Here is a 12,364-nt window from a genome sequence, read left to right as displayed (position 1 = left end):
ATCCAATTTAAAGTTTAAGAATAAATGAGTAAGATTTACAATATTTCAAAAATAAGACATCTTTGGAGGCTTGGGCTCTATTTCAGTGGTAGAGCATTTGCCTAGAATGTGTGAAGCCCTAGGTTTCATCACTAGCACCCCAACACACACACACACACACACACACACACACACACACACCAACACCCCTTAGAAATTTTTACTTGCTTGACATATAAACAGCAGGGTATGCTTATGGTATAAAATATGATATGAAAATTATTTTCTTCATATTTTATAAAAGCTCTTTTTAAAATTATGCACGTGTCTATGTGGGCATGTCACACTCCTCTTAGAGACTTTACACTGTCATGACTTGTAGTAAGTGGTGTGTGCGGCATCCTCTCCACCTGGCTATCAGTCGTGCTGACACTGTGGCGTTTGCAGTAGCTCACTGCTGTCTGTGTCTCCCTGACTATTGAGAACACTGAGCACTGTCAGTGTGCATACTGTCAGTCCAAGTCGGCTAGGCACTGTTTAGCATGTGGGTAACCTCTCAACGGATGTCTCCCCTTATTATTCTCTATCTTATTTCTTTTCAGGGGGCGGGGTGGCGTCTCTCACTTAGCCTAGAGACAGTTCACTGTTTCAGGAAGACTGCTGGCCAGCAAGCCCCGCAGTAGATCTGTTTACCCTGCCACCCCTCCCTCCCCCACTCCAGCACTGATGTTACACCTGGCTCTTACGTAGGTGCTAGGATCCTAACTCAAGTTCTCCTGTGTGCTTAGCAAACACTGCTGGGCCACCTCCCCAGTGTGCCTGTGTGCCTGTGTGTGGTGCAGCCAGAGGACAACTCTGATGTTGTTCCTTGGGTGCCATCCACCTACACTTGCCTGGAATCAGCCAAGAAGGCCAGGTTGGCTGGCCAGGGATCTCCAGTGACCTGCCTCTCCAGCACTGCGGTTGTACATGCATGCTACCCGGCTTTTTTTTTTTTTTAAACATTGGTTCTGGGGACTGAATTCATGTCCTCATGCCTGCAAGGCAAACACTTTACAGGCTGAGACATCTCCTCAGTCCTCATAAGAAAAATTTTAAACAATACATGTGACTTTGTGTCTCAAGTAAAGATTTCTCTTAAAATATGTACAATAGTCATTTGAAAAGAAACATGTCACGCACTTAAATTTTCAGATGTTACCATGAATTCCTCGACTTCATCATCAGAATCATCTATCAAGGGCATGAAGGCATACCTAGATAAAAACAAAAGAGCCTTTCAATCTGATCACTGTCAGTCATTGCACATAAAAACCGTACTGCCCAAGTTTCTTATGCTGAGATAATAACTGACCTCCCATCCACCCCATCTCAGCATCTTTCTAATGAAAGAAAGGTGCTAATGTGATTAGTGACATTAAAGGTGGTGAGAGCAAACACCTTCTCAAACACTGCTGATGACAAAATTGATTTCCACAAACTGTCCAGTAGAGCAAGGAGGAAAACATTTATTTATTTTATGTGTATGAGTGTGTTGCCTGCATATATTAAATATATTTAATATATTAACTTGCATGCCTATTGTCTGTAAAGGCCAGAAAAGGGCATCAGATGCCCTGGAGCTGGAGTTATGAGCTACTATGTATGTGGTTAGTGAGAGCTAAACCTGTGTCCTCTGCAAGAGCAACCAGTGCTCTTAACCACTGAGCTCTCTCTCTCGCCATCAAGGAGAAAATGTTTACAGACGAAAAAGCATTGTGTTTATAGGGCTGATGTTCTATTTTCATATCAACAAATGAACCTATATTTAAACAAACATTTACATGTTAGAATCCTCTAAGCATTTTGTATTTTAATTATTAAATACATCATACATTAAATAAATGATGTGATGCACCATTGATGGCAATAATCTTTCATAAGGTCTTTTGGACCATATCTGTCAAAGTAAAGGTCCCTTTGCCTTATAGTACACTAGAAAAGTACCTCCAAAAGCATTCAGGAAACACTGCTGATAATAGCATATGGTGATATTTTATTTGTGCTGAAATGTATTTTATTTGTATGTTAATAAATAAAGTTGCCTGGGGGTCAGAGCTAATAGCAAGGCATTTAGCAGAAGTCTGGCAGTGGTAGCACACGCCCTTAATCCCGATCACATGATAGACAGATCTCTGTGTGTTCAAGGACACAGCCAGCATCTCAGAGACACATGCCTTTAATCTCAATACCAACCATAGAGACCTGGAGGTCTGTATAAACAGGCAGTGACGAGGAGGTCATGTGGTTGGGTTTACAACCAATGAGAAGGCAGAACAGAAAGCCAATAAAAAGACAAACACACAGGAAGTAGGTCTCTTTCTGAGGGGAAGGACGACAGTGAGGGGTAAGAAGGCGGTCTTGGTCTTAGCTCTTGGCTGCTGCTCTGACCTCTTGGGCTTTTAACTCTGCATTTGGCTCTGTGTTTCTTATTTAATAAAACTGTTCAGAATTACATCTACAATAGCAAAGTCAAATGTCCAGTATTTTTGGAATATATATATATATTAAATACATCATACATTAAATAAATATATTAAATAAATATATTTATTTAATAATAATACATCATATATTAAATAAATATACAATAAATAAATATATATATATATGGGTGCCACTCACATTATAAAATACTGCACAGCCTTTGGTTACTGTGATGCATCTATCCATGGTGATACAGAGGTATAGTTTAAAAAGAAAGGTGTAGAACAGTAATTTATTTATTTTAATTCTTTTAGGGGGGGTTAAGACAAGGTTTCTCTGCATAACAGCTCTGGCTGTCCTGGAACTCGCTTTGTAGACCAGGTTGGCCTTGAACTCAGAGATCCATGTGCCTCTGCCTCCCAAGTGCTGAGATTAAAGGCATGCAGCACCACCACTGCATAGCTTAAAAATTCTTTTAAAGATGTATCCTAGGCTGGCCTTGAATTCAGAGATATACCTGTTTCTGCCTCCTGACTGCTGTGATTAAAAGTATGACCCGCCGGGCGGTGGTGGCGCACGCCTTTAATCCCAGCACTCGGGAGGCAGAGTCAGGTGGATCTCTGTGAGTTCGAGGCCAGCCTGGTCTCCAAAGCGAGTACCAGGAAAGGCACAAAGCTACACTGAGAAACCCTGTCTCGAAAAACCAAAAAAAAAAAAAAAAAAAAAAAAAAAAAAAGTATGACCCAACATGCCTAGCTATTTAAATTTTTATTTTATTTATTTATTTGTGTGTGTTCATGTACACACATGTGCTCACACAATTGGAGGTCAGAGGACAACTTTCAGTAGTTGGTTCTCTCCTTCCAACACGGGGTCCCAGGCAATGAACTCAGGTCCGCAGGCTTGATGGAGAGAGCCTCTACCTGCTGGGCCACTTCACTGGCCACTATGACTGGTAGTCATTAAAGGGAGAAGGAAACACACTTCCTAGTATGCCTGTCTCATCTTCCCTAGAGGGATACGTAAGAAACTCAATCGTTCTCTCCCTGGAGAAGGTAGGCAGGCAGGAGAGGTGGGGCTGGCCACCACAGTGGAAAGTACACACTTCCGAACTGGTACTCAGCCCTTTGCCATTCCACCTCACTCTTCCTGTACAGCTTTCCTGAAATAAAAAAAGGCTGACCATCCTGAATCCCTGAATCCCAAACTGTATTCCTGTCTGAGTATCAGGTCAGTTGCTCTAGAAGTTTCTGACACTGAGCATCCTGGATTTCACATTAGGATGCTTAACCAGTAAAGTCTATGGAAATATTCTAAACCACAGCACTTCTAAGCATGTGGGATAAGAAGGCTACACCTGAACACAGTAGAGCTCGCCCTGATGGTGTAGGTGGGGCAGAGCTGACACCGAGGATGTGAAAGCAGGAGAGCTGGCCCTAGCCCTCGCTGCAAGGGTGAATTAGCCTAGGCAATGCTGGAAAGCTCACCCTGGTGGTGAGGACAGGGGAGAAGTGGTGGGCTGACCAACCCTGCAGCTACCCAGGCTTAGAACCAGGGTTATGACTTGGCCCCCCCACTCAACATCCACCCCATCTATGGTCTGCTGGATCACATAAAGGGGCCTGACCCACAGACCCAAAGATGCAGAATCTCCACAACACAGGTCAGCAACAGGATATCCAAGAAGAGTCCTAGAGGGCCCAACATCGATGGTGTAGTAGAAACCAGAGGCCTTGAACCAGACCAATGACTCTTTGCAACGAACACTTGCAAGTAATAATATATGGACAAAGGGTTTACTGCATGACTCACTGGGTCACACTGCAGCTGCCATGAGGAGATTTTTACTTTTTTTCCTCTTAAATTGTTTTATTTTGGGGGAATTGCAGGGGCAGAGGGTGGATGCAAAGGGACAGGGAAATGAATGGAATCAAGATGCATGATGTGAAAGACACACTGAATAAATAAAAAGAAAGAAGGAAAAAAAATGCTGCACCTGCCATACTAACTATACTGCACACCTTGCGGACTTCTATGTACCATGACTTTTCCACAATTCTCCCCAAATTTATATTCTTTCTCAGCCCAGTCTTTCACTGTATTATTGCTATTTTAAAGCTATTCTATAAATTCCAGCTCTTCACGGAGTCTTTGTCTTCCTCCTGGACTGCTTAATGCCTTACCTTACTGTATTCCATTTGCTATGCCTGTCTTCTCATATTACCATACAACTGCATAAAAACAAAGTCCTTCCCAGCAGTGTCTATGTGTGTTTTCTGTCAGGGTCCCTGCAAGCGTCAAGGCCAGCAGGGAAATGATCAGTGAGGTGAGATGAAACTCAGGTCAGCATCACTTTAGCAGGTGCTGGGTCAAGACTTCTAGAGTCTGACCTCGAAGCTTCTTTGTCTTACACATTTAAACACAGTACAACTTGGGGGAAAAGTCTCCATGTGACAATTATCACAACAAAGCTTCAGGGATGGCAACATCAAAATTCCCTTGCAAAGCACCCCTCTCTAGCAAAGCACCTGGGACCTCGGCAGTAAGAATGAGTTCTACTGACTGATAACAGTGCTCAGGGTAAGGGTCTAGGGAGGAAGGATTTGTAATAAGCATAAGGAAAGATTCTATTGATGGAAGACCTCTTTCATAAGGAAGGGTTCTATTCAGTGAGAGACAAAGCTCAGGATTAGGGCCTAAACAATGCTCAGGGAGCTCAAGCAAAATCTGGCTTCATAGAATAGCAAAAGATCACCAGGTTGTTAGACAACATCCACTCCTGTGTTCTGGGTGAAAAGGCATCATTTCCTTCCCTTAAAGAAAAAAGCCCCGTGTTTAACAGTTCTGGATTATCTAATGCTTTCTGTGAGCTGTGCCTCCTAAGGTTCTCAACACCACAGAAGTCAAATGCCTCCAAGTCGTAATTTCCCATGTTGTTACCTCTGATTATTTGCTGATGGCCTCCATAAGAACATTATCACAATAAGGATGAGTGAAAAGAGAAAGCTCCAAAACGCATCATCAACCCAGAGCTCCATCCAATCCTAGAACAAGGATGATCCAAACATAAACCATCAATTTTCTGATAAACGTGCAAGTGTCCCATTCAAACAGTACACAGGAGTACTGAGACCGCTCTAGCTGGCAAGTCCTCTTAGCAAATAAACAATTTTCTTCTAAGGAAACCTATGTTGTAAGCATTGTTTCTAAAGAGCAAACATGTTTCCCTTCATAAACAGAAAGATTTAGGGGAAAAAAATCAAAATATAGACTTAGACCTTCAAGCAGAAAGTATTAAAGAGGGGGAAAATGGCAAAAGGCTCAGCTTCTTCCCTAAGACTGCAGTAGATTAGGGCTTCGGGCACTCTGTGATCTCAAGAACAGGTTCTGAGTGAGACCTGGGATGAAAAACGGGACATCCCGCCAAAGCCAATGCAGAGTGTGACATCAAAGCAGCAGTCCACCTTAGGTGTTTAGTCCCACTCAGGTACGAAGCCAGCTGGGGTGCAGCTCGGTGAAGCAGGGCACACGCAATGCCCTGGTGCCATCTCTGTACCAAAAGGTACAGAGAAAGGAAAGGGAGAAAGGGGCACAAATATATAAAAAGAAGTTCATAAAAAGGGATAATAAATTTGAGAGGAGCTTGCTCCGATATTTATTATTTTTTGGCTGGCCTTGAACTTCTGATCCTCTGGCCTCCTCTAGCTCCTGAGTGATGGGATTAAAGGACTGTGCAACTATGACAGTCTCTATGGCACTGGGATTAAAGCCAGGGTTTGTGCATGTGAGACAAGCATTCTCCCAACTGAGATCCACCTCCAACTTCAGGTTATTTAAAAGAAAAAAGTTTTGATATCTCTACAAAAAAATTGGTCAAAGTAAAAGGAAAACAACCAATAAAATTATACCTTTACAAACTAAACTTTGAAATTCTACAAAAAACAGAATTAAAAACAGTAACTTTAAATATTTAATTTAATTAAGCACTTTAATTCTTTAATAATTTAATTAACCAGTCATTTTTTTGTCGGCTTAGTAGCTGCACATGAATCTACTGATATTTTAATTATCGTCTGTAGCCCCCCAGCCCCTCAGTCAGTTCTGTGCCAGCCACGCAGGCCACTGCCTGGCGGGGCTGCCTGTCCTGCAGCCAGGGTTCTCTATCATTCTATTTATCAGTAAGACCGAGGAGTCAAAGGCTGAGGTAAAAACCTGATAGCTCAGAGAGGCTAAGTAGCAACTAGCTGACCTAGTTTTCTGGCCGGAGACACCATAAGAACACATCTCTTCCCTCATCCCTGAACCAAGAGGAATTATAGTTCCCGCCCTTTCCTTCCTGTGTATCTTTTCTATCCAAAGTACTGACTTCTCAATGGCCAATTTCAGTAAGTCAGTTGCTCACTTCACCCTGATTCAAGGTATAACTTTATTGGGCAGTCTAGGGTGTGTCAGAGTGTGATCAAAATATCCCATAACATTTCCCCCTTTTTGCCTAAATAAAACGACACACCTCTTGTTGTGTCTCTGGCCAAAAAAAAAAAAGGTCATCTAGTTGCTACTCAGTCTCTCTGAGCTGGCAGGTTTTTACCCCAGCCTTTGACTTCTGAGTCTTATTGATAAATACAACAAGAGACTTAATTTAAACCTAAATATCAAGGCCGTGGCAGAGCCAGGGCAGCGGGACCAGAAGCCCTGCCAGGCCACAGCTCGAGTGGCTGGCAGGGTGCTGAATGAGGGGGCTGTGGGGCCACTGATAATAAACATCATCTGGTGCCCTAGATTGGGTGCTATAAGTAGTAAGTATTTTCTGTCCTGCCAGTCAGCTCCCAAATAATGACATGTAGACTTCTTTTTAATTATAAAAGTTTAGCCTATAGCTTAGGCTTATTTCTAACTAGCTCTTACAACTTAAATTAACCCATTTATATTAATCTATATTCTATCACATGGCATTACCTCTCATCCATCTTGTACCTCTGGTTTCTTCTCCCTGTCTCCAGGCATCTCCTGCGCACCTGGATTCCTCCTCCTCTTCCCTTCTCTCCCTAGAATTCCCGCCTATACCTCTTGCCTATTTGCCTATATCATTGGCTATTTAGCTTTTTATTACACCAATCACACCAATACATCTTCACACAGTGTACAAATACCCCACAACAAACCACTTTAATTATCTAGCCAATGACTTAATTAAATTTTAAAATACTTAAGATTTTACTTACTGATTGGCATTTTGCAATCCTGAAGGTCTTTGTTGTCCACACCATAAACACTATAGAAGCTGAAAGACAGAGATAGTCACCTTTGAAAGAACATACAATACTGAAATGGACTGTTTTAGAAAGAGGCAAAGATGGCTTACCCAGCACAGCAAAGATGAGTGTATTTGTAAAATGCCTATATAATGAAAATTTCACTGTGTTCTTTCTTAGCCTTAGAGTCTTCATAGTCTGTGCCAAACTTATAAAAATGTGAAAAACTAGTTAAGGAAAACCAAGGAAAATGGTAAACTATAGTTAAAAGAAAACACAGTAAGAATCTTGTACTATAGTCCCAAACCAGCAATGCTAAAAACAATTCTTAAAACAAAACACAGAAAATGTATCTTAATCTATACCATTCTAAAATTACATTTAATTACAGTTTTCTATATAAAATTTCCATTGTCTGAAATGAATGAACAGACTGAAAAAAAAAAAAAAGGCAAGAAGACCTGTGATGTGTTCCTGTGACATAGGCCAGTGCAGTGTGCACAGTCAAAGCAGAAACTCTCAGGTAAGACACCTCTTGCTACCTATGACACCATGTCTGTTACTTTCTTATTTTTTCTTGTTCTAGTTGGTTCTTATATTATTCTCTAAATAGCTATAATTGAGTAGTTAGAGCATCGATCAGTTCCTTTTTATAAATTAAAAAAACTAACAAAAATAACAAGCCTGAATTTAAGTGGTATCTTTTGGAAGGACGGGGCATACTAGGAATGTAAGCTTTTCAAGTGACTTAAAGGCCAGGGAGAAAAGGACTGTGGACAGAAGGACGCAAGCACAGGAAAGGTGGCTGGGCACAGTGACAACATACAGGTCTTTCCTGGAGGTCTGTCAGTTCTCACGAGGACCTTTAAAGAGCTCAGGCTAACAGTAGGTTCAAGGGAAAGTCTTGAAGTTTGATGAAGTTAGTATTTTGTCTTGATTACACAATGGGTACAGAAGGTTCAGCTAATCATTCCTGAGGTAAAGAATGGGTATTTGGAGGGTCTGGGTCTAGCTTAGTCAGGTAAAGTAGGAGCATCCTGGACTCTGAGCCAAGTCCTATGGGAAGGGAGCTGCCGTACAATAGCCTTTCCCAGAATACAACTGGTGGAGAGGAAGTTTTAGCAGAGGGTGCTCTCCAGGAGCCCCAGGCTTAAGGAAGGCTAACACTGTCCAGAAGGAGCAAACAGAGACTTCCTTGCTGACCCCTCAGGTCAGTAGAGGCCTGTAGGTGTCTACTCATGCAGGCAGGTACCTCCTTGGGGACAGACCAACGGCCTTTATTTATGAACCAGATACCAACACTAACAGAGAGCAGGGCAAGCTTTGGATTTATACCTATTTAAAAGACTAACTACTTCAAAAAACTGGGTGGTGGTGGTGCATAACTTTGATCCCAGCACTCAGGAGGCAGAGGTAGGCGGATCTCTGTGAGTTTGAGGCCAGCCTGGGCTACAGAGTGAGTTCCAGGACAGCCAGAACTCTTACACAGAGAAACTCTGTCTCAAAAAAACAAAACAAAAGAACTCTGTCTCATTAAAAAAACAAAAAACAAAAAAACTTCCTGTTCATACTAAATACTTTTTATAAAAACTAATTTTTCAACCATTCTACATGTCTAATACTTTACAGTAAAGATGGATTTCTTCTTCTTTTTTTTTTTTTAAATTTTAGTTACTTTTAAAAAAAGTTCTTTGAGAAAGGGTCTCACTGTGTAGCTAGCCATGGCTGGTGTGAAACTCAGAGATCCTCCTGCCTGCCTCCAAGTCCTGGGATTAAGATGTGCACCACCATGCCTGGCAAGATCAGCTTCTACAGTAACACACTCTAACCAATTAGGTCCTACTGTGAGATCCTACCAGAACGCAAACACACTGTACTCCTTCATCATATCAGATAAAACAAACAAACCTGTTCTTGTTTGAAAATGCAAATGTGTCTTTAAAACCAAGGGGTTAAAAATGTCAAAAGCAAATTTGAAGCTACCGAAGCCTTTACTTACCAGTGCACTGTTTAATTAGGTCAAGTTTAACTCCCCCGCCCCCCACCAGCGCCCCCTGCGGAAGAGAAAGCAGTGATGGAAGCGCACAGGCTCCACAAGGTGGAGAGAGCCAGGCGGGAAAAGGATATCCACCAGCACAAGCCCGAGTCAAGAAGAGAGAGAGGCAGGCTGGCCAGAAGAACAAGATCAGAGTCATTCGCCTGCAGCAAAACAGCAAAACAAATAACCAAGCAGCACAGGGGGGCATGGGGAGACATCAGAAAGGCTACCAACTTTGAATTTCCGTCAGGAAGATTCTTACAGAATTAACTGCCTTTGGTTAGGTTCATCAGAATCAAAGAGAGCAAGGTCGTCATCCAAAAGCATCAATTTTGTATCCAGCCCTGCTTATATCTGCTTGTCACCCAGGAAACCTACTTCTCACTTACAGTGGTAAAAATGACCAAATAGCAGGTGATAGCAAACTCAGCAAATTCAGGTTTAAAGGAAAGGAGTATTAGAGTAACTTACTTCTGGTCACCACTTAATACTGTCCAGGGTAGTTTTAATTTCTGGATTTCTTTATGACCTCTGAGAAAATTAAACCTCTCATCTTGTTTTCCCTACCTCCCTACCCCAACCTGGCTCACTGTACTGGAAGGTAACCAAGTCAATGCTGTCCAAAGGAGATGGCCTGCCCACATTTACACAGAGATGGGATCAGAAAATACAGAACTTTTTCCGCTTTTTCCTTAGAATATTCCACCAGTTACTACCTGAGTTTTTCCCAATAAATCACTCTGTGGATGGTGAAGAAATCTCTGGAATATCTATCTGTAAATCCCAAGAGAAAACAGCATGTTTTGTTTACTTGCTTTGAGACAGGGTCTCTTTATGTAGCCCTGGCTGTCTCTGAATTCTCTTTGAAGCTCAGGCTGGCCTCTAATTCAGAGATCATCTGCCTCTGCCTCCCAAGCACTAAGATTAAAGGCATGCACCACCACACCCACCTACAAAATTCTTCTGGATGAAAAGTCTAAAGCTCAACTGCTTAATGCAAGGGCATAGTCCCTGACTTGTCAAAAGTTCCAAGCACAAACTACTTTAGAAAAGAGGCAATTTCAAAAGGGGCAGCTCAGGCTCCTTTCTAAATACACAGTGGCAGAGGACAAGCATCAGGACAGAGATGTACTGCTAAAGGCGGGGTTGCCCCCATCTCTACTGCAGCTCTGCCATCCAGTTCCAGAGGTATCGATTCCCTGCCCTTCTCCGAAGGAAGGGAGCATCTCTAAGAAGCCACGTCATCACATCTTTCCCCATGGTCTCATCTGCCATGATTCACCACCATATTTACATGCAGAAAAGCTAAGCTGGGACATTCTGCCACTGTCCCCTTTAATGTCACACTTCAACTATGCTTTCCCCTCAATTCTCTTCCTATGTGCTCAACCATTTCTGTGAAGTCTTTATCTTTTCTGCTAGTTTTCCTCTCACCTCTACCCTCACCCCAGCACTCTAGGATGGCAACTTCTCCTGATACGTGGATTCAGTGAAGTTGTCTATTTGTCTCTCTAGCAGGTGTGAATTCTGTAAACGCAGAGACGATATTCTCTGTGTAAGCCTCACTGTGTGGGTGTACATTGAGCATTTACATGTTTAGTGAACTAACAGGAAAACAGAGACATTCCTATCTGGGGAGTTACTACTTTCTTATCTTTAGCTAAACTCCTTTATTGAGAAAACAATAATGCACAATTATATTTCATTCTACTATTATTATGAATTAAGAGTAATCTGATTTTAATAATACCACGAACCATTTTGGAAGGACATGATAAAGGATATGAACCACACAAAAATGGAGTCAATAACTGCTAAAATAATGTCACTCAAAACAACAGCTAAATGTTTAGAACCCTGAAAGATAAAAGTAGGGAAAGCCTAAATTTATTCAAGTTTCATTGCAGTGTACAAGTATCATCTGAAGAAAAACAATTTCGCTCTTTATCACCTACTATGCCACCGAAGAGTTTGTATCTTGATGGGATTGTGTTTAACACATAGAAATCATCTGTTTGGGAAACAGCAAATGTAATTTCTTACCAATTTATTTCACGCTAGAAATAGACTGGCAATAAACAAAACGCTGGCCATGCCCCAATCTCATCCAGACCTGCCATTTCAATCTCCTGCCTCATCACCCCAAACTCAGAGCCGAGTCTATCAAAGGAACAGACTCCTGATGTCCCCTGATGGTAAAGGGACACTCACACAAAAAAGGCAAAGTAAGGTGAGGTACTATGTGGAAAGGGAGAAACAAACTATAAATTAGACACCTGCTTCAACAGTTACATTTAAAACAGCCACTATCTAAACTGCTGTGTAAACTTTAAAATGAATAATGTTGAATTTATATGTGGGGTATTATTTCCTATAATCTTTTCAGCAAAGACTAATTTCCTATGAATTAGATGTATACTTAAATATATATGAGGCTAGCCAGCTGTGGTGGCGTAGGCCTTTAATCCCAGCACTCAGAAGACAGAGGCAGGTGGATCTCTGAGCTCAAGGCCAGGCTGGTCTACAGAGTGAGTTCCAGGACAGCCAGGACTGGTACACAGAGAAACCTTATCTCAAAAAACCATATATATACATACACACACACACACACGTATGTATACACACACAC

General features: G+C 41.8%; 1 protein-coding gene across 2 annotated transcripts in view; it reads right to left on the bottom strand.

The window, feature by feature from the left end:
* Positions 1 to 12,364, bottom strand: part of Tmem87b (transmembrane protein 87B) — a 41,942-nt gene that overhangs the window by 8,584 nt on the left and 20,994 nt on the right. The window contains exons 11-15 of one of the 2 annotated variants that reach the window (XM_052723389.1): positions 11,522 to 11,592; positions 7,808 to 7,917; positions 7,668 to 7,726; positions 5,386 to 5,489; positions 1,162 to 1,235 (exon numbers count right to left, since the gene is read on the bottom strand). In XM_052723389.1, coding sequence (XP_052579349.1) covers positions 1,162 to 1,235; positions 5,386 to 5,489; positions 7,668 to 7,726; positions 7,808 to 7,917; positions 11,522 to 11,592 — 418 coding nt within the window. Of the gene's footprint in view, positions 1 to 1,161; positions 1,236 to 5,385; positions 5,490 to 7,667; positions 7,727 to 7,807; positions 7,918 to 9,824; positions 9,897 to 11,521; positions 11,593 to 12,364 lie in introns of both variants that reach the window. The other variant, XM_052723388.1, reaches the window with a different exon arrangement.

This window comes from Peromyscus californicus, unplaced genomic scaffold, assembly GCF_007827085.1.
Source record: "Peromyscus californicus insignis strain IS unplaced genomic scaffold, ASM782708v3 Scaffold_7__1_contigs__length_154581171, whole genome shotgun sequence".
In the NCBI taxonomy this organism is placed as follows: Eukaryota; Metazoa; Chordata; class Mammalia; order Rodentia; family Cricetidae; genus Peromyscus; species Peromyscus californicus.
This window is presented reverse-complemented; position numbering and strand designations above follow the sequence as displayed.